The sequence below is a fragment of the Trichomycterus rosablanca genome, chromosome 1 (genome assembly GCF_030014385.1).
Source record: "Trichomycterus rosablanca isolate fTriRos1 chromosome 1, fTriRos1.hap1, whole genome shotgun sequence".
Lineage (NCBI taxonomy): Eukaryota > Metazoa > Chordata > Actinopteri > Siluriformes > Trichomycteridae > Trichomycterus > Trichomycterus rosablanca.
This window is the reverse complement of record NC_085988.1, coordinates 4,060,317-4,083,450: the sequence shown is the minus strand read 5'-3', so window position 1 is coordinate 4,083,450 and position 23,134 is coordinate 4,060,317. Positions and strand designations below refer to the sequence as shown.

The following is a 23,134-nucleotide window of genomic DNA, read 5'->3' as shown; positions in this document are numbered from 1 at the left end:
TAAACAAAGGCTGAAACAGGAGGTTCCGGTTCAGAGGGAGGTCACGCGCTGGACGGACCAATCGGTGGCTGCCTTACAGGACGCTCTGGATGACGCAGACTGGGATATGTTCCGAGAGAGCTCCGCTGATGACGTCAGCGTGTTTACGGAAGCGGTTGTGGGATTTGTTGGGAAACTGGTGGACGATACGGTGGAGAAAACCGTAGTGAAAACTTTTCCCAACCAGAAGCCATGGGTGGATAAAACCGTCCGCGGCGCTCTGAACTCTCGCACCGCTGCCTACAACGCGGGGCTCATCAGCGGTAACATGGAGGAATATAAAGCTGCGTCTTACCGAGTACGCCGAGCGGTGAAAGAGGCGAAGCGGCGCTACGGGGAGAAGATAGAGACACAGTTCCAGCAGAGTGACTCTAGAACCCTGTGGCAGGGACTACGGACCATCACGGACTACAGAAGCCCACCCTCCAGACTGGTGAGTGCGGACGCGTCTCTGGCAACCGAACTGAACACTTTCTACGCTCGCTTCAAGGCTGCAGCCGGCAACGCCAACAGCGCTAACGATGCTAACAGCGCTACCGGTGTGACCAGCATGCAGACGGAGCTCGTCGCAACGCAGAGACTCCTCATCATCAGGGAGAGTGATGTACGAAGAGCTTTTAGGAGAGTGAACACCAGGAAAGCAGCAGGACCGGACGGGATCGCCGGCCGAGTCATCAAAGCCTGCGCGGATCAGCTAGCACCGGTGTTCACAGATATTTTCAACTTATCCCTGAGCCAGTGCATCGTACCAGCGTGCTTCAAACAGTCCGTCATCGTTCCAGTCCCGAAGAAGAACCAGCCAGCCTGCCTCAATGACTTTCGCCCAGTGGCCCTGACATCAGTCGTGATGAAGTGCTTCGAGAGGATCATCAGAGACTTCATCACCTCATCACTTCCGGACTCTATGGACCCTTTACAGTTTGCATACCGCCACAACCGTTCCACAGATGATGCCATCACCAACACACCATCATCATCACCATCATCACTAACACACCTGGACGCTGGGAGGGGTAATTATGTTAAAATGCTGTTTGTTGACTACAGCTCAGCATTTAACACGATCATCCCCTCTAAACTAACCATCAAGTTGGAGAACCTGGGACTTCATCCATCCTTGTGTCACTGGATCTCTAACTTTTTGACGGACAGAACACAAGATGTGCGGGTAGGAAAACACATCTCACCCACACTCACCCTTAGCACTGGTGCCCCTCAGGGCTGTGTCCTGAGCCCCCTGCTGTACTCACTGTACACATATGACTGTGTGGCCACTTCCAGCTCTACCACCATTGTCAAGTTTGCTGACGACACTGTTGTGGTGGGCCTGATCTCTAACAACGATGAGAGGGCCTACCTAGAGGAGATTAAACACCTGGAGGACTGGTGCCAGGACAACAATCTACTCCTTAGCGTCAGCAAGACAAAGGAGCTGATAGTGGACTGCAGCATAAAGCAGGAGAGGAACTACCACCCCGTTATGATCAGTGGTACCACAGTGGAAAGAGCGGACAGTTTCAAGTACCTTGGAGTTCACATCTCTGAGGACCTGTCATGGTCCTGCCACACCACTGCGCTGGCAAAGAAGGCCCGTCAGCGTCTTTATCACCTCAGACGCTTAAGGGACTTCAAACTACCATCTAATGTGCTTCGTATCTTCTTCACCTGCACCATTGAATCCATCATAACGGGAAACATCACAACCTGGTTCGGAAACAGCACCAAGCAGGACGGGCGGCTCTACGGACTGAGCTTCCTGACCTGCAGTCCATATACAGGAAACGGTGCTGGACAAGGGCCAGGAGGATAGTAAAGGACCCCAGTCATCCCAGTAATGGACTGTTTTCTTTGTTACAATCTGGGAAGCGTTTTCGTGCTCTAAAAGCCAAAACGGAGAGGATGAGAAGAAGCTTTTTCCCACAAGCTATTCGAGTCCTCAACGAAAATAGCATTTAGGACCAATTTACACAACTTGCACAATCTAATTTATACGTATATGTATGTGTATATATTTGGACATATGTATGTGTATATAAGTATATGTATATGAGTATATACAGGGGTTGGACAAAATAACTGAAACACCTGTCATTTTAGTGTGGGAGGTTTCATGGCTAAATTGGACCAGTCTGGTGGCCAATCTTCATTAATTGCACATTGCACCAGTAAGAGCAGAGTGTGAAGGTTCAATTAGCAGGGTAAGAGCACAGTTTTGCTCAAAATATTGCAATGCACACAACATTATGGGTGACATACCAGAGTTCAAAAGAGGACAAATTGTTGGTGCACGTCTTGCTGGCGCATCTGTGACCAAGACAGCAAGTCTTTGTGATGTATCAAGAGCCACGGTATCCAGGGTAATGTCAGCATACCACCAAGAAGGACAAACCACATCCGACAGGATTAACTGTGGACGCAAGAGGAAGCTGTCTGAAAGGGATGTTCGGGTGCTAACCCGGATTGTATCCAAAAAACATAAAACCACGGCTGCCCAAATCACGGCAGAATTAAATGTGCACCTCAACTCTCCTGTTTCCACCAGAACTGTCCGTCGGGAGCTCCACAGGGTCGATATACACGGCCGGGCTGCTATAGCCAAACCTTTGGTCACTCGTGCCGATGCCAAACGTCGGTTTCAATGGTGCAAGGAGCGCAAATCTTGGGCTGTGGACAATGTGAAACATGTATTGTTCTCTGATGAGTCCACCTTTACTGTTTTCCTCACATCCGGGAGAGTTACGGTGTGGAGAAGCCCCAAAGAAGCGTACCACCCAGACTGTTGCATGCCCAGAGTGAAGCATGGGGGTGGATCAGTGATGGTTTGGGCTGCCATATCATGGCATTCCCTCGGCCCAATACTTGTGCTAGATGGGCGCGTCACTGCCAAGGACTACCGAACCATTCTGGAGGACCATGTGCATCCAATGGCGGTGCCGTGTATCAGGATGACAATGCACCAATACACACAGCAAGACTGGTGAAAGATTGGTTTGATGAACATGAAAGTGAAGTTGAACATCTCCCATGGCCTGCACAGTCACCAGATCTAAATATTATTGAGCCACTTTGGGGTGTTTTGGAGAAGCGAGTCAGGAAACGTTTTCCTCCACCAGCATCACGTAGTGACCTGGCCACTATCCTGCAAGAAGAATGCCTTAAAATCCCTCTGACCACTGTGCAGGACTTGTATATGTCATTTCCAAGACGAATTGACGCTGTATTGGCTGCAAAAGGAGGCCCTACACCATACTAATAAATTATTGTGGTCTAAAACCAGGTGTTTCAGTTATTTTGTCCAACCCCTGTAAGTGTATGTATATGTATAGATTAGTATTTGAGTATTTATTATTTAGCACATCTGTATAGCATTAGGTAGCATTATGTTGCACAGTTTCTGCACTACTTGTCACTTTAAATTGACCTTTTTAATTATATTGTTAATTTTTCTAATGTTTACTTTAAATTGCTTTTTTAATTATATTGTTAATTTTTAATTTTATATTGTTTTTATATTGGTAATTTTATATTGTGAATTTTTCTAATGTTTTTAAATTCTTACTTTTGAAAACATTCTATATTTTTTGTATAATATATTTTTTAACTATTTTGTAGTTTTTGTAATGACTGTGGCGGAGCAGTCACTAAAGCATTTCACTGCCAGTTGTACTGTGTACCATGTATGTGACAAATAAACCTTGATTTGATTTGATTTGATTCATCGGTCCACCCTCAATACCCAACGTACACAAAATCAGACCAACCAACATGTTCATGAAGGCACTTTATTGTTATTTTGATGTTGGAAAAGTCGGCGTGTGATTGGATGATCTCCGGATCGTCACCACCTCAGCTTCAGACGTTGAAGAACTGGAACCGTTTGGTTCTCAGGCTGGTTCTCCTCGACTTGGGCATCGGGACACCTACACAGCAACACAGAGCCGACATGCACACGTGTTAGAGGAAACTCCAGTGTTACTCCACCTAGCGTGTATGATGGGTTGATCCTGTTTCTCCATTCTGTTATGATCTGCCCTGTTAAAAAAGATTCTCTCTGAGGGGACAGATGTTGCTACAATACACAGTCTATGTAACATCACATGTACAGGTGCTGGTCATAAAATTAGAATATCATGAAAAAGTTTATTTATTTCAGTAATTCCATTCAAAAAGTGAAACTTGTATATTATATTCATTCATTACACACAGACTGATATATTTCAAATGTTTATTTATTTTAATGTTGATGATTATAACTGACAACTAATGAAAACCCCAAATTCAGTATCTTAGAAAATTAGAATATTGTGACAAGGTACAATATTGAAGACACCTGGTGCCACACTCTAGTCAGCTAATTAACTCAAAACACCTGCAAAGGCCTTTAAATGGTCTCTCAGTCTAGTTCTGTAGGCTACACAATCATGGGGAAGACTGCTGACTTGACGGTTGTCCAAAAGACGACCATTGACACCTTGCACAAGGAGGGCAAGACACAAAAGGTCATTGCTAAAGAGGCTGGCTGTTCACAGAGCTCTGTGTCCAAGCATATTAATAGAAAGGTGAAGGGAAGGAAAAGATGTGGTAAAAAAAAGTGTACAAGCAATAGGGATAACCGCACCCTGGAGAGGATTGTGAAACAAAACCCATTCAAAAATGTGGGGGAGATTCACAAAGAGTGGACTGCAGCTGGAGTCAGTGCTTTAAGAACCACCACGCACAGACATATGCAAGACATGGGTTTCAGCTGTCGCATTCCTTGTGTCAAGCCACTCTTGAACAAGAGACAGCGTCAGAAGCGTCTCGCCTGGGCTAAAGACAAAAAGGACTGCTGAGTGGTCCAAAGTTATGTTCTCTGATGAAAGTAAATTTTGCATTACCTTTGGAATTCAAGGTCCCAAAGTCTGGAGCAAGAGAGGAGAGGCACAGATTCCACATTGCTTGAGGTCCAGTGTAAAGTTTCCACAGTCAGTGATGGTTTGGAGTGCCATGTCATCTGCTGGTGTTGGTCAACTGTGTTTTCTGAGGTCCAACGTCAACGCAGCCGTCTACCAGGAAGTTTTAGAGCACTTCATGCTTCCTGCTGCTGACCAACTTTATGGAGATGCAGATTTCATTTTCCAACAGGACTTGGCACCTGCACACAGTGCCAAAGCTACCAGTACCTGGTTTAAGGACCATGGTATCCCTGTTCTTAATTGGCCAGCAAACTCGCCTGACCTTAACCCCATAGAAAATCTATGGGGTATTGTGAAGAGGAAAATGCGATACGCCAGACCCAACAATTCAGACGAGCTGAAGGCCACTATCAGAGCAACCTGGGCTCTCATAACACCTGAGCAGTGCCACAGACTGATGGACTCCATGCCACGCCGCATTGCTGCAGTAATCCAGGCAAAAGGAGCCCCAACTAAGTATTGAGTGCTGTACATACTTTTCATGTTCATACTTTTCAGTTGGCTGACATTTCTAAAATTCCTTTTTTTGTATTGGTCTTAAGTAATATTCTAATTTTCTGAGATACTGAATTTGGGGTTTTCATTAGTTGTCAGTTATAATCATCAACATTAAAAGAAATAAACATTTGAAGTATATCAGTCTGTGTGTAATGAATGAATATAATATACAAGTTTCACTTTTTGAATGGAATTACTGAAATAAATCAACTTTTTATATATATATATATATAAGATGTGGGTAGACTGAACACTTGGTCTCCCACCAGCTCAGTGGGTCTGAACTTCTCTGTAAAAGGGGTTCCTCGTGTCCAAACTTTACTGCTTCCTCTCACTCATTTTCCTCACCTTTCCAGCGTGTAATGTCTGGCTATGTGAAGCGCTCTGTAAAACTTCATCAAGTTCTCTCGCTCTCTCTCCCTCCTGTTTGTGTGCTCACTGTTTGTGTGTGTGTGTGTGTGTGTGTCTGTAACCCTGCCCCTCCTGCTCAGTGTAAACACACAAACGCCACCACACCTCTTGACCAATCACGTGCGGCTTTAACAGAAAAGAAAACGGAAAAAAACTTGAATCGGCTCCCAATCTCTTAGAGACGGATCGTTCACGGCTGACCCATCACTACTTTGTAATCAAACACGAACCTTGACTCACAACTTCACTCTGCTGTTTTTATAGCAACTGCATCATTTATTCCAAAAAGATAAAAGTTTAAAACCAGCTTTTTACCATTTTTAACATCAACAAATTAAATAATTAAACTTAGTTATTTTACTACATTAAAACTAGTAATAAAATAAAACAATTATTTTAAACATAATGAAAAAGAAACAAAAAAACCCAAAACATACTAAATAAATAATCCAGTTTTTTTAGATTCTTAAAGCCTTTAAAACTAAAAAATACACTTAAGTAAAATGTGAGGTGATTTAAGTGAATTCCTACAGCAGATGTTTAACATACTTTGCAAAAATATACTAAACATCTATTCAAAACCAAGCATTTGAGAAGTTTTATTAAATGATTGCAAGTAAACTTTTATCATACTATCATTTTAGTTCAAATTAAATTTAATTGAATAAAGTATGACATTCATATATTTTTAATATAATTTGAAATAAGTACAAACATTTGCTAGTTTATTAATAGTATACTAAGATAAATACATTTAAGTACATTTGTTCACTAGGGACAATTTGTTATTCATGGCTGATCTGTTTATTAATTTACTTTTTTTTTGGTATTTTGGACATATTACATACAAATTACGCTTAGAAAATTTTAAGTTAAAAGGGCAGGTGTATCCTTAAGGTACTGGACTAGTAATCAATAACTCGCTGGTTCTAGCCCCACCACTGTCAGGTTGCCCCTGTTGGGCCCTTGAGCAAGGCCCTTAACCCTCAATTGCTTAGTCAATATACTGTAAGTCGCTTTGGATAAAAGCATCTGCTAAATGCTGAAAATGTAAATGTTGTAGCATCTCTTTAAGTTCCGAGAGTAAAACCACCAGTTATTTTGGTGTGTTCACAGTTTCCAGAAGTGGGCGAGAGCTACAATACAACAGAAAATGATCAGACATGCAGGGTAAAATCACAGTGATGTGATAATAAGGTAGTGTTCTTCTATACATGAATTGTGTCTACATTTATTGTTCTTACTATAATCACAGGTCTGACTCCACATCTGCTGGACCTGAAGTCCAGAAGAAGCTCAAATTAAATCTGATAAAGAAGTTTCAGTGTGTAAATGAAGTGATCACAAAGCAGGGAAACCCAACACTTCTGAATGAGATCTACACCGAGCTCTATATCACAGAGGGAGAAAGTGGAAAAGTCAATAATGAACATGAGGTGAGGCAGATCGAGGCAGCATCCAGGAGAGCAGCAACAGAGCACATGCCCATCAAATGTAACAACATCTTTGAACCTTTATCAGACCAAGATGAACCTATCAGGACTGTCCTGACTAAGGGTGTCGCTGGCATTGGAAAAACCGTCTCTGTACAGAAGTTCATTCTGGATTGGGCTGAAGGGAAAGAGAATCAGGACGTCCACCTCATATTTCCACTTCCTTTCAGAGAGCTAAATTTAATGAAGGACCACAAACTGAGTCTGATGGATCTCCTTCATTTCTATTTTCAGGAAATAAAAGAAACTGACATTTCCAGCTTGTACAAAGTTCTGTTTATTTTTGATGGGTTGGATGAGTGTCGTTTACCTCTAGATCTCCAGAACTCAGTGAGATTGAGTGATGTAAATGAATCAGCATCAGTTCATGAGCTGCTGATGAACCTCATCAAAGGGAATCTGCTTCCTTCTGCTCTGATCTGGATCACCTCCCGTCCAGCAGCAGCTGATCAGATCCCCTCTGAGTGTATCGATCGAGTGACGGAGGTACGAGGATTCACTGATCCACAGAAGGAGGAGTACTTCAGGAAGAGGATCAGTGATCAGAGTCTTGTCAGTAGAATCATCTCACACCTGAAGTCATTAAGAAGCCTCTACATCATGTGTCACATTCCGGTCTTCTGCTGGATTACAGCCACAGTTCTAGAGAGGATGTTTGGTGAAGCAGAGAGTGGAAAGATCCCCAAAACTCTGACTCAAATGTACACTCACTTCCTCATCATTCAGACCAACGTCATCAGAAAAAAGTACATGAAGAATCAGGAGGAAGGAGAAATGATCCTCAAACTGGGAAAACTGGCTTTTGAGCATCTGATCAAAGGAAACCTGATCTTCTATGAAGAAGATCTGATGGAGTGTGGCATTGATGTTCAGGAAGCCTCAGTGTACTCAGGTGTGTGTACACAGATCTTCAGAGAGGAGTTTGGACTTCACCAGAGTAAAGTGTACTGCTTTGTTCATCTCAGCATTCAGGAACATCTCGCAGCTCTATATAAGCACCTGACCTTCATGAATGAAGAGACAAATGTTCTTCAACAGAGTCTGTCCTCAAAACTGAGAATGCTGAAGAGAAAACAAATCTCAGATCTACACAAGAGTGCTGTAGATCAGGCATTACAGAGTAAGAATGGACATCTAGATTTTTTTCTTCGCTTTCTTCTGGGTCTCTCACTGAAGTCCAATCAGAATATCTTACAAAGCTTAGTGACACAAACAGGAAGTGACTTTCACAACAAACAAAAAACAGTTCAGTACATTAAGGAAAAGATCAGTGAGAATCCCTCAACAGAGACATCCATTAATCTGTTCCACTGTCTGAATGAACTGGATGATCATTCACTAGTTCAAGAGATCCAACAATACATGAAATCTGGAGAACTAAAACAAACTAAACTCTCTGATTCTCAGTGGTCAGCTCTGGTCTTCATGTTACTGACATCAGCAGATGACCTGGATGTGTTTTACCTAATACGTTATACCAACCAGTACAGCTCACCAGATGAAGTTTTTCTGAAACTGATGCCGGTGGTTGCAGCATCCAGAGCAGCTCGGTGAGTAATACTGAAGATTCCTGTTAGACTGTAATTCTGATGTTATAGTATTCATAGATGATTATTATATAACCCCAAATTTGAAAAAGCTTGGGTAGTACAGTGTAACAGTTTTGATGTTCAACCTTATACCATCACTATTAGTAAATCAGGGTCCAACTGGCCTGTCATATGCCATGCTACGATGTAATCATTCTCAACAAAAGAAAATATCAGCAATGTGTGTATTGTAGTCATGTACCAAAAACAAACAATATAAACCGCACATAAAACACAAAACTTTTTACCACAGTTTAAATATACATACACTATACTCCTTTACAAAATGTCCATTGATGTGACAAAATGACTTGGTGTCACACTGCTAGCCTTGGTGTGCTCATATGTGCCACGCCCCTCTTCTCCGTGAGCACACTCACTCCTGCCATGCCTCACTCCTGATTGGTCCGCCTGAGCAATCAGCCCCAGCTGTTCCTAATCAGGGACCAGTTTAAAAAGGAGAGCTGAGGAACAGGCTGGCAGGGGTTATTTTGGTTTATGGTGGTTATTTTTGACTTGTTTGTGTTGGACTTCCTAGGTGATTACTTTGGTTTCTTTTGACTCTGGTTTGCTCTATGTTTCTGGCACTTGTTTGTAGTCAGTTCCTAGTTTGTGTTCCTAGCCTGTGTTTAGCCAGTGTTCCTAGCCTGTGTTTAGCCAGTGTTCCTAGCCTGCGTTTAGCCAGTGTTCCTAGCCTGTGTTTAGCCAATGTCCCTAGCTTATGTTTAGTTTGTGTTCCTAGCCTGTGTTTAGCCAGTGTTCCTAGCCTGTGTTTAGCCAGTGTTCCTAGCCTGTGTTTAGCCAGTGTTCCTAGCCTGTGTTTAGCCAGTGTTCCTAGCCTGTGTTTAGCCAGTGTTCCTAGCCTGTGTTTAGCCAGTGTTCCTAGCCTGTGTTTAGCCAGTGTTCCTAGCCTGCGTTTAGCCAGTGTTCCTAGCTTATGTTTAGCCAGTGTTCCTAGCCTGTGTTTAGCCAGTGTTCCTAGCCTGTGTTTAGCCAGTGTTCCTAGCCTGTGTTTAGCCAGTGTTCCTAGCCTGTGTTTAGCCAGTGTTCCTAGCCTGTGTTTAGCCAGTGTTCCTAGCCTGTGTTTAGCCAGTGTTCCTAGCCTGCGTTTAGCCAGTGTTCCTAGCTTATGTTTAGTTTGTGTTCCTAGCCTGTGTTTAGCCAGTGTTCCTAGCCTGTGTTTAGCCAGTGTTCCTAGCCTGTGTTTAGCCAGTGTTCCTAGCCTGTGTTTAGCCAGTGTTCCTAGCCTGTGTTTAGCCAGTGTTCCTAGCCTGTGTTTAGCCAGTGTTCCTAGCTTATGTTTAGCCTATGTTCCTAACCTATGTTTAGTCTGTATCCCTAGTTTATATTCCCAGTCCGTGTTCCCAGTCTGTGTTCCCAGTCCGTGTACCTAGTTCATGTTCCATACTCTTGTCATTCCCTTGTTTAGTTCATTAATAAATATCTTGCCCTACATCTCTGCGTGTGTGTCCGCCCCCTTTGTCTTGTCTTTGTTTAGTCCTTAGCCCCACCGTGACACTTGGATCGATCTCACCACTTAGTCCTTTTGTTGATAAGGTAGAGATACCAATATTGATGCAGATGGGCTTAATACATTGGAAATCCTGAAATCCAATGAACTTTTCTTTCATACAGCTCCTTTGCAATATTTTGCATAAGTCCAGCAATAATCCACCCAGTTCTTATGAGCATGGGGTTAAGATCTCCAAAGCCATGAAAAATACAAATCCGTATTTAGCATGAAATCAGCTTTTTCTCAGTTCAAATCTACCAAACAACATGAAACAGACCGCTTTGTTTTCTTTCTCTTCTGGTCCAGTGTTCTTCTTTTATCCCTTTTTCCCCGACTCTCTATCTCATTATCAGTTCCTACTGGCCAGTGCCGATATAACAATTAAATTCATTATGGAACAGCAGGGAAATCGGGTTACAAAAGCGTTTACCACTTTGTAATGTTGCTGTTCCTTTTCACCACTTAAAAGAGGTTTTGGCACCGAGGAGACCAAGTGATAAACACATCTTAAGATATACAACAGTACGGCATCAAAATCCTCCACACATTTACTAACACATCATACCATGACAGACCCTGGTACTGACACACCCTCATACCATGACAGACCCTGGTACTGATACACCCCCATACCATGACAGACCCTGGTACTGACACATCTCCATACCATGACACACCCTGGTACTGAGAAGGCGCAGGGGTGGAGCTTCTTTTCTGGGCCCACTCTCTGGGACAGTACTGCCCCAACCCCGACATCAGACGCATCCACTTCCACAATGAAAGTATGGGCAACTGCAACACGGGAGCAATGGTAAGGAGAGCCTTAAGCCTGTTAAAGGCTTGTTGGGTGCACCGTCCATTTGAACGGACCCTTTCCAGTAAGGACTGTTAAGGGAGCGGCGACCGTGCTAAAGTCCCGTATGAATCGGCTAAAAAAATTTGTAAAGCCCAGAAATCTTTGCACTTGGAATCTTGGAACAAGGAGTTGGCCAATCCTCCACAGACTTGATTTTAGCCAGATCCATTCGGAAAGCACTCTGGGAAACAATGAACCCCATAAACGAAATTGATGGGGCTTGGAAAACAGACTTCTCCATCTTGACAAACAGATGATGGTCGAGAAAAAGCTGGAGAACCTGGCGGACGTGCCTCACATGTTCTTCGATGGATCGGCTAAAAAGATAAACATAGACGTATCTATCAGGGGCCTTTTGCAAGGCCTTATTGATAAAGCGTTGGAAGACCGCGGGGCATTCATTAACCCATCACTAGATATTCGTAGTGTCCCATGGGCATAATGAACGCATTCATCCCCCCGCCTGATCCGGATCAGGTTATACACGCTGTGTAGATCAAGCTTCGTAAAAATTCAAAAGCCGTGGCCATCAGCGGCAGCGGATACCGATACCTAGGAGGAGAAGTACCAGGAAGCAGATTTATTGCGCAATCAAAGGGTCGGGGGGGGGCAGATCAAGGGCTATCGCACCAGGCGATTGCAGCGTCGATGACATACTAGCTGGCAGCAAGCATGTGTCCTGACACCTTGTTCCCCAGGCAAAGATTGATCCAGTTACACAATCAATTTGGGGATTGTGCTTTTTAAGCCATGAGTGTCCCAGAACCAGAGCTGTGGGACCTGGGTCACCAAAAAGGTGATCCGCTCCTCATGGTTTTCCAGACGCATTGTGAGAGGACGCGTCTGGTGAGTGATGGGACTCCCGGCTACCGCTCGGTCATCCACAGCGTAAACTGCAATGGGAATCCGTAATGGCTGGAGCTCAATCGCCAACCTGTGTACCAGGCGGCGATCAATAAAGCTTTCCACTGCACCTGAATCGACACAGACCCGAGGCCCAAAGTAGCACTGCACCAAGGGACAGATCATGGTCAGGGATGGTGGATCGGCTCACCCTCGAGAGTGGCCTATTTGTTTAACTGAGCCCTGGCCCTCAAGGGGGAGTCAGAAGATGGTGGTGTGGCCCCCTGGGTCACTCCCAGTTGCATGGGTTCGGCGCTGAGGTCAAACAAAGGGTGGATGAGACCCTCGCTCTCGAGCCCGTTGTCGGAGTCTGGTGTTGATAGAGGTGGCCAGGAGGTAAAAGGCCTTGAGTGAGGTGGGAATCTTTAATTTTCTCTCCCAGCTCGCGATGGAAGATAGCAGGTAGCGCCCCCTCATCCCAGCCACATTTGGCCACTAGAGTGCGAAACTCAATCACGTAATCAGCGACTGAGCGCCTCCCTTGGGACAGCTTGAGCAACCGCGGCCCCACCTCCCTCCCATTGGGTGGAAGAAAGTGTCCTTCAGCGCCTCCCTGAAGGTGCACTCTCGGGGGTGTTCTGCTCCCATAGGGCCGTGGCCCACTCTAGGGCTTTGCCGGAGAGGAGGGATATAATGAACGTGACTTTTGAGCGCTCTGAGGGAAAACGGGAGGGCTGCAGCTCAAATGTGAGGGAGCATTGCAGGATGAATCCCCTGCATTTTTTTGCCTCCCCCGAAAAACGTTCGGGGTGGATTGGGGGTCTCTACTCCTGTTGACGTTACTGGGTGAATAAGAGGCTGGGTCTGGCTGTCTGAACTGGCACCCAGCGTTGGTAACAGCTGGGCGATGTCAGTCACATGTTGCACCAGTTTGGTGAGCGCCAGCTTGTGCCTCCCTAAGGCTACCTCCCGGTGATGTAAAACATCAGAGATGTGGGACTTTCCGCTGGGTCCATTTATGTTTTCACCTTTCTGTTATAAAGAGAGGCTTGGGACCCAAAGATGCAGATAAAATATATTTTTAATTAAACAATAAATAATATAAATCAAAACATAAAAGAAGGAGAACAAAATACAATTCAGGAAAAGCCTGAATGATGCCTCTGGCGCCTCTGGCAACTGAAAAAGAGAAAAATACAAAAGTGGAAAAAAATTAAAAAAAAACTGTGCTACCTGGTAGCAAGTACAAAGAGATAACCTTGCACTATAAAGGGCGCAGAGGGAAACGGATCCACTGATACTAATCCGGGATCGCAAAAACAGTTTCGGTAAAAAGCCGAATCAGCATTGTCACCAGCTTGGCTTCCGCTGCTGCTGGAAAAGAGCCGATCTGTAGAGAGAGAACAAAAAATAATATTATTACAAATGAGCGGATTCGAACCGGAGCTGCATGGGTGGTAAAAGCAATTGCTTAACCCTGTGAGCCAAACCGGCAGAGATGAACCTGTTTGAGGCTTCAAGCTATAAGGTGCTGCTTGAACGGCTGCTAGGCTACCGCTAGCCTTCTGCTAACCATGCAGACAGTGGCTGCTACAAATACCGAAAGAAACCGCAGCTCGAGGACTGCACGAAGTCGCACCAGCTTCCCCTAACAGGAAAACCAAAACCCTAATTTACCTCGGCCTTTCAACCTACACACCCAAACACCCTAGTAGTGCCCGGAGTAACCAGACTTTCCCTAAAAAAAGGGAGCGACCTGTGCAACCATACAATGGAAACAAAAGACAAAGTCAGGCGACGCTCACTTAAATAGGCAGAACGCAGCAGGTCGTTCACACTAATTAGCTGGTCTCCTATTAAAGGCAAGGCTGTTTGGCGTTCTGTAACGCCTGCGACGCTGGGAACTGAAGGTACATTCACCAGATGCTGCAGGCACCCTAACAGTAACTTTTGTTACGTTGTGTTTTGTATCTTCTGTCTTGTATGATGTGCTGGTTTATACCCAGTATGTTATTTTATTTTATTTTTATTATGGATCTGCATGTGTATAGAGTTTAAAACTTTTACAGATTAAGTCAAATATACCTAAACATGTCGAGAATTCTTCATTGTGTTCTTTATTCTGGTAAAAATAACATATATATTTTTTATTAGACTTTTTTATCAGCTCTAGGCTTTATTCTATAACATAAGTTATTATGGTAAACGTTTGCATTACATGATGCTTTTATTACAATTCTCATGTGTACTAAAGTATTGAGTATGAGCAACAATATATAGTGGATTTAAAAAGCAAGCATTTCAAAAATGTGTTTTACAACAATCATCTCAATCATAAGTAAATGTAGTTTTCACAATGGTGCACTTATAGAACATATAAAATGAAGATTTTTTAGTATTTTAGTAGAATTTAGTAGAAAGTTGGTACCTTAGTTACTATATTTATAACAGTTTCAATCTACCAGATTTAGTTATTAGATCAATAAATTGCCTGCACTAGTGTTAGTGGATCAACTATCATGTTTTTTTCAGGCTTGGTTTGTGTGAACTAAAAGATAAAAGTTATGAAGCTCTGGCCTCAGTGCTCAGCTCAGAATCCTCCAGTCTGAGAGAACTTCATCTGTCTGATAATAAACTAGGAGATTCAGGAGTGAAGCGTCTCTCTGCTGTACTGGAGAATCCTCACTGTAAACTGGAGATACTGAGGTAAGATCATCTCTCTGAGAATCACACATGAGCTGCTCCTCACTAACAAAGCTCTGTTGAAGCTTTAGCTCTAGCCACTCTTTTTCTACCTGAAACCTTCAGAATTTTACATCACTGTTTTTGTGATCCACCATGTCAGCACAGAAACCTTCAATTCTGATAAAACCAGCAAATTAACACAAAAAGAAAAATGTGGTTTATATCCAACCAAATAATCAGAACCCTATAAATAAAGCAGCACCAAAACACAACCACGCCCTCATAATTACCATTTTATACCTAATAATGAGGGTGAAAGATCTAAAAGAAACCAGAGACCTGAGATCAGCCACATCTTCTTATTTTATTTGTACTTTGTTGATTTTACTGTTTCACAGAGATTCATCCACACTGATTGTAGACTGTAGTGACTCTGTAGATGATGAAGTTCCTCTAGAACTGAGAGAATGAAGAGTGGATCATTGTTCTCTCTGCAGGTTGTATAATTGTGGTGTATCAGATGAAGGTTGTTCTGCTCTGGCTTCAGCTCTGAGATCAAACCCCTCACACCTGAGAGAACTTCATCTGTCTGATAATAAACTAGGAGACTCAGGAGTGAAGTGTCTCTCTGCTGGACTGGAGAATCCTCACTGTAAACTGGAGATACTGGGGTAAGATCATCTCTCTGAGAATCACACATGAGCTGCTCCTCACTAACTCATCTTCTCTAATAGTGAGACTGAAACAGAGGATTTAGGTTTAAATGGAAGTTGTGTCTTTACTAAATAAAGAGTGAAAATGATCTGTTATAATTTAGTTTTTAGTTTAGTTTAGTTTATTGTCACTTCCATCATTTACCTTCAGCATATACAGAAGTGAGATACTGTTTCTCTACAGATTATAATGCTCAATCAACAAGCAGTAACACTGTGTAACAGTCACTCATAATTATTGATTATTATTAATAATAATAATATTATTAATAATAATAATAATAATAATATTATTATTAGACAAAACTAACCATTAATATAAATATAACACTATTAGCTGACCCCCTCACTGCCTGGTGAAAACATAAAGAACAATAATAAAACCTAAATGAATCTATTAAAGTTTTCATCATGAAGTCAGAGAGGAGGAACCAGTCTGGTACAGTAATTCAGTAATGGAGACAGAGAGGAGGAACCAGTCTGGTACAGTAATTCAGTAATGGAGACAGAGAGGAGGAACCAGTCTGGTACAGTCATTCAGTAATGGAGACAGAGAGGAGGAACCAGTCAGGTACATTAATTCAGTAATGGAGACAGAGAGGAGGAACCAGTCTGGTACATTAATTCAGTAATGGCGACAGAGAGGAGGAACCAGTCTGGTACAGTAATTCAGTAATGGAGACAGAGAGGAGGAACCAGTCTGGTACAGTAATTCAGTAATGGAGTCAGAGAGGAGGAACCAGTCTGGTACAGTCATTCAGTAATGGAGACAGAGAGGAGGAACCAGTCTGGTACAGTAATTCAGTAATGGAGACAGAGAGGAGGAACCAGTCTGGTACAGTCATTCAGTAATGGAGACAGAGAGGAGGAACCAGTCTTGTACATTAATTCAGTAATGGAGACAGAGAGGAGGAACCAGTCTGGTACATTAATTCAGTAATGGCGACAGAGAGGAGGAACCAGTCTGGTACAGTAATTCAGTAATGGAGACAGAGAGGAGGAACCAGTCTGGTACAGTAATTCAGTAATGGAGTCAGAGAGGAGGAACCAGTCTGGTACAGTCATTCAGTAATGGAGACAGAGAGGAGGAACCAGTCTGGTACAGTAATTCAGTAATGGAGACAGAGAGGAGGAACCAGTCTGGTACAGTCATTCAGTAATGGAGTCAGAGAGGAGGAACCAGTCTGGTACAGTCATTCAGTAATGGAGACAGAGAGGAGGAACCAGTCTGGTACATTAATTCAGTAATGGAGTCAGAGAGGAGGAACCAGTCTGGTACATTAATTCAGTAATGGAGACAGAGAGGAGGAGCCAGTCTGGTACAGTAATTCAGTAATGGAGTCAGAGAGGAGGAACCAGTCTGGTACCGTCATTCAGTAATGAAGTCAGAGAGGAGGAACCAGTCTGGTACAGTAATTCAGTAATGGAGTCAGAGAGGAGGAACCAGTCTGGTACAGTAATTCAGTAATGGCTGCTCATGATCTTCATCTTCATCATCAAGGAAAAATCCAGCAAATCATCCAGATCACTTTTACTATCAGTACATTCAACTGTCACAGTTGACAGTTGACCAATCACCTGTAAAAACAGTCACCAATAAAAACTGCTGCTGTTCTTTGTTCAGCAGGTGAACGAGCATAAATCCCAGAAACATGAACCATGTGCCCACTTGGAGAGAGAAGCACAATTCTAACTGCATAATTTGGAACAGGGTATAACCATGTTTGCACCTCATTTTAGGAAATGCATGTCTAGTAATCGCCAATGTGTACTAATGCTTTATTAGCTAACTAGCACAACATATCAATTATGTGTAAACAAAATATGTCAGACATACCTGCACTCTTATGGATTAAAAGATGCTGTAGCTTCATTTTTTAAGTAAAGCCTTAATTGGTTAGTAAAAATCAGTAATTTTTTTTTACTGTTGATATTAGTTCACGATTAAAGGTGAACTATAGTTCAAGTATATATTTTTTTTTTAAAAGGTTTGAACATTCTGCTATAGAGCTTCACACAGTCACTATTAAGTTTTTATTCATACACCCCTGACGTTTAGGTAGGCTTGATACAATACACAACGGTGCCGTCCAGGTATATTTTTTGTAAATCACAGTATTTTGTGTAATTCTTGAGTTTGATTTGATGGTTGAATATAGTAACAATTCTGATTATAAACAGTGAGGATCTGATCATTGTTCTCTTTGCAGGTTAAATTATTGTGGTGTATCAGATGAAGGTTGTTCTGTTCTGGCTTCGGCTCTGAGATCAAACCCCTCACACCTGAGAGAACTTCATCTGTCTGGAAATAATCTAACAAAATCTGATATGACACTCCTCTCTGATCTAAGGCGTGATGACCGATTCAGACTGGAGGTTCTGAGGTGAGTAAGAACTATTCACTACTCACCTGTTTGAGATAGTTTCTAGTTTCTGGGTTAAATCCTCTCTGTACTGATTAGAACTTTGTAACATAAACACTGAATTTATAACATTTATAAGAAATGAAATGAAATTACAGTGGACCCTTGACTTACAAATCGTTGACCATACGTACATTTTGGGTTATGAACGATCTTTTTCAACTTAATGTACAAATACATTTCAGATAATGAACTGAAATTCACTAAACACGTGACATCACGAACAAGTTGACTCTGACCGTCTCTCTCTATATATACAGTGAGCGGACACTGTTTTTTCTTTATATTTTGTAAACTTCAATATTAAAATGGCCTCAAAGAAGACGCAGAAAAAGCACAGTGGTGAGAAAATGAATCTATTACTATTTGTTGAGTTACACCTACAAAATACAACACTATTGAAATTAGGAAAGGAAATAATAGAGAAATGAGAGTTATTGTTTTTTCTAGTAGATGCATTTTATATAAAAAGGAAATGTATTATGGTGTATGGTACAGCATACACCATAATACAGCACGTACTGTACTGATATGTGATGTGTGTTTATGTGCAGTACTACTGTGTATTGTTATCATTTAAGATTGAAGTAAAAATATTCTTGTATTTATAACAAAAACGACCATTTAAGACATTAGAAAGGTTAGGATAAAGGGGGGGAGGGGGGTGTCTGTCACAGATTAACCATATTTACATTATTTCTTATGGGGGAAATAGGTTTAACTAACAAACATTTTGACTTAAGAACAGCCCTTCAGAAACAGTAAAATTTGCCAAGGGTCTACTGGATAATAATTGATTAACAATTGATAATTGATAATTGATAATGAACTCAGTCCAGATAAGACCTGTAAACCAACATTAAGGGCTAACTGCCAAACAACTGTACATAAATATCTTATCTTACCATAGAACTTCATTCTAGTCTATGTTCTACAACCCCAAATGGGGCGGCACGGTGGCTAAGAGGGTAGCACTGTCGCCTCGCAGCAAGAAGGTCCTGTGTTCGATCCCCAGAGGATCCAGGTTATTTCTCAGTGGATTTTGCATGTTCTCCCTGTGTCCACGTGGGTTTACTCCGGGTGCTCTGGTTTCCATCCAGAGTCCAAAGACGTGTAAGTGAGGTAAACTGGAGATACAAAATTGTCTAAGACTGTGTTGGATATAACACAGTTGGAACTGTCATGAATGTAACCAATGTGTAAAACATGACGTTAAAATCCTAATAAACAAAACAAACAACCCAAAATCTGAAAAAGTTGGGACAGCATGGAAAATACAAGATTTTGACTTTAATTTGATTTCAGACAGGATGAACCTGAGATATTTCATGTTTTATCTATTCAACTTCATTTCATTTATTAGTAAACATCTATTCCTGCATATCAGGCCTGCAACACATTCCCAAAAAAGTTGGAACAGAGGAAATTTAGGGCTAGTAATGAGGTGAAAAAACTAAATAATGATGTGATTTCAAACAGGTGATTGATTGTAATCATGGTTTGGTACAAAAGCAGCATCCAGGAAAGGCTGAGAGTCTCTGATGAGCAGATATGATCAGAGGATCTCCAGTTTATCAACAAATGTGTAATGAATGATTGAAATGTTATCAGCAACAAGTCCAAAAGCCATTTTTGAAATGTGTTGCAGGCCTGAAATGCAAGAATGGATGCCCAGCCCTTCCTCAAGAGACTTAACAGCCTGCCGCCCGTCCATCTCCTTAGAGCAGGGGTGGGCAAACTTTTCGGCTCAAGGGCCACACTGGGTTTTAAAAATTGACAGACGGGCCGGGTGGGTGCGGGGGTTTGGAACTAATATAAGTTCACATTTAAACCTTTATTTTCGTGATTAAAGGATGAATTTTTGAATATAAATGAAACACCAGACTCATCCTTTTATGTGCACATTTACACATGCGTGAATGTGATTTTTTTTAAAATTATTTTTATCTTTGTTTCCACTTGGTGTATCGCCGTCTAAACAAAACCAATTCAGCCTTTAAAGCAGCACTTTCAACATAAGTTAATGGTTTATGTGTAACATTTTAAACCAGTCAAGTGGTTTGATCATGCTGGGGTGATAGTAGGGTTGCCAACCGTCCCGTAAAATACGGAATCCTTCCTTATTTGGAAACTAAAGGCTGCGTTCCGTATTGAATTGATATGGGACGCACTTTATTCCGTATTTTTTATCAATGGTAGAGAAATGCAGCAGATGAGACAGAGACGGGGCGATCTGTATGAAACAGAAGGAAACTGCTGCTACCGTGGGAATTAGAAAGCGTTTGGTTATTATTCTTAGTGTTCACGTTTAGTCTCAGTAACGCCATGTGTGCGCAGGGATATCAGCATAACAGCCTGTTCATTACACCGCTGTTTGAGTAGCGCAGTGAGCAGAGCGCGTGGCTCATGTTTTTCCGCCCTAGGTTCGAATTATGTAAAAATGTTGTTGCACTATGGTTACATGATTACATGATGTTCTTTATGGATGTTGGTTTGCCTAAAACATGGTTCTGGTTCATTATTATTATAAAGAATAAAAATAATAAATGGTAAACAGCAGAATCCACGTTCCTATGACGGTGTGAGACACATTATATATTTCATAACATAACCGCCTGGCGTGCGCCATCTAGTGGAATCAATTAAAACGCAAGTTTAGTGCAGGAAAAAGATTTAAATTAATGCGGTTTTAGGACAGTTTTGTAAATACTCAGCGGGCCGGATTAAACAGCCTAACGGGCCGCATGTGGCCCGCGGGCCGTAGTTTGCCCACCACTGCCTTAGAGGGAACAGAGCTGAAGACTGTGGAGAAATGTATGTACCTGGGCAGTGTCATTTCAAATGATAGATCAATGACAGGATTTGCAAGCCAAGCCCTGGGCAGACTGCGAGTGTGTGCTGAATCAACACAACATCTGGCAGTTGATCAAACTCAACATATACTAATCAGTTGTTTTCACCAGCCTCCTCTATGGATGTGAGACTTAAACCTTGTACAGAAGACACCTTAAACTGCTGGAGCACTTTCACATATGGAGCTTGCATTCAATCCTGGCCATTAAATGGCAGGACAGGATCACAAATCTTGAGGTCCTAGACCAAGCAGAGACCATCAGCATCAAAGCTATGATCCTGAATCCTGGAATAGCCCCCAAGCAGCTTGAGGAGTTCCCATTTTGCACTCCATAGCCACCTCCAAGCCAACCCCTGCACATAGATGTAATTGTCAAATGACGGACCACCAGGAAAGGAGATTTCCTCCATTGATAGTCAGGCACACCTGTTTTCAATCTCATCACCCAGCATTTAAAAACCCCTGGTATCTCTCAAGTCTTCACTAGATCATCTAGATGTTACTGCTAACAGTGCTCAGCTCTACTGGGTTTTATCCTAATTTTCCTGCTCACCAACCTCCCCCTTTTATATTTTATTTTTTTGACATCCTGCTTCTTCTTGTTCTTGGACGCAGTCTTTCCCCTCTAAAGGATCTCCAGTTCCTCACCACCTTACTCCACTCCAGTGTTCCCACCGGTTCCACCTGCCTCCATCCCAGCCCCCTGGTTCCTTTGCTGCCCCTTTCCATGTTGCTCCTCCTATTTTGGTTTCTTTGTCTTAAAGTCCCGTTAAAACTTACATCTGTGTCCGTGGTGTGGTGTTTGCTAAAAAACCTTTATTGTTGTTCCTAAAAAACCTTTATCGACTTATTGCCAACCCGTAACAGTTGCAAGATATCTGTGCTCTGCTCAGATTTAAATTGTAATATTATATGTATACTATTATATTGATAATTGGTAAATTATTTACATTTTAATATAAAAAATAATAAACAGAAACATTCATATCTTAACAAATATAAACATGATTCTTAGCACAGTCAATAACATTTAGCTAAACAAACACAATACACAAAAGCATCAAAAATGTTTTGTTTTCTAACATGACAGTGAGAAGAAGAGAGAACATGTGAGGTGATGAACTACAGATCAACCGTTCCATCATGTTTCCATCATTAAATATGAGAACACACGACTGTTATTAATTTATTCTTTTTTTTATTTTCAGGTTTTGGTGATAAACTCGAAGATTAAAAGCAGAGATTATTTCTGACCATAGAGTTGATTTACAGATGTGATTAAAACCTTTTCTACAGTTTCCCAGTCATGTCATGATGTCTGAATCCTGCACAGTTTCATTTTCTCATTCACATCCTGTACAGATGTTTTAATCACAAGAAGAAAGTGTTTATGATGCTGAATAGATTGTTATGATGATCAGACTCTGGAGACACAGCGCTCGTCCTGTACATTCAACATCTAATTCACTCACATCAGTCACAGATTCATCTGATATTATTAAACCACATTCTGATTTTAATCATGTGTACAGTTATATACATGAAATCATGATTAATTATTGATTTGTATTGAATCCTGGTGTATATTAATGTGTATAAAACAATAAAACTTTATTACATCAGCATCTGTTGTTTGTATGTTGTGTAAAGTGTGAAGCACAAATGTATGGACACGTTTTGTGTTGGAAATGTTCCTGATGAGCTGAATTCTAGAGAACAATAATCCATTACAGTTAGCCATTTGTGCTAAATATTCAGTTTGATCAAAAATCATCTGACAGGAATTAATTTTATCTAGTTAAAAATAAATACCTCACCTTCCATTCCTTCTACATCCTGAAGTAAAAATGTAAATAAACTGAGGTAATAAGTTTATAATTAATTAACTAAATTATTACATTTGATTTAATTATGCATTATATTTTTAATCCTCTGGTAAAGCAGAGTAGTTTATCACAAATTAGTTATTTTAAGTGAGAAGGTTTAACACTGCAGATGTTGATCTTCCACATCGAAAAGCTTTAGAGTCGAATTGATCCCTAAATGAATTGATTCAAATATCAAACGCCTGAAAAAGACCAGGAGTCGATTCCTTCATTAGTCGATTCTGTTACGCTCTAAAAAGTTCGTAAGTCGATTCCAGAGAGTCGTTTTAAAGCTTCTAGTGCTGAACTGTACAGCTGTTCGTCCCAACAAGTCAGAATAATGTGTGAATATTTTACATTAAATTCTGACAATGAATCCTAATAAATGAATATACAG

The 23,134-nt window shown here is 41.6% G+C and overlaps 1 protein-coding gene and 1 pseudogene across 1 annotated transcript; both read left to right on the top strand.

Moving 5' to 3' along the window:
* Positions 1-23,134, top strand: part of LOC134316941 (zinc finger protein 850-like) — a 1,214,164-nt pseudogene that overhangs the window by 661,544 nt on the left and 529,486 nt on the right.
* LOC134317010 (protein NLRC3-like) lies at positions 7,023-22,267 on the top strand. The gene is made up of 6 exons (XM_062997648.1): positions 7,023-7,073; positions 7,159-8,946; positions 14,730-14,903; positions 15,380-15,553; positions 17,806-17,979; positions 22,081-22,267. The coding sequence occupies exons 1-6, from the start codon at positions 7,057-7,059 to the stop codon at positions 22,088-22,090; spliced, it is 2,337 nt and encodes a 778-aa protein (XP_062853718.1). The 5' UTR covers positions 7,023-7,056; the 3' UTR covers positions 22,091-22,267.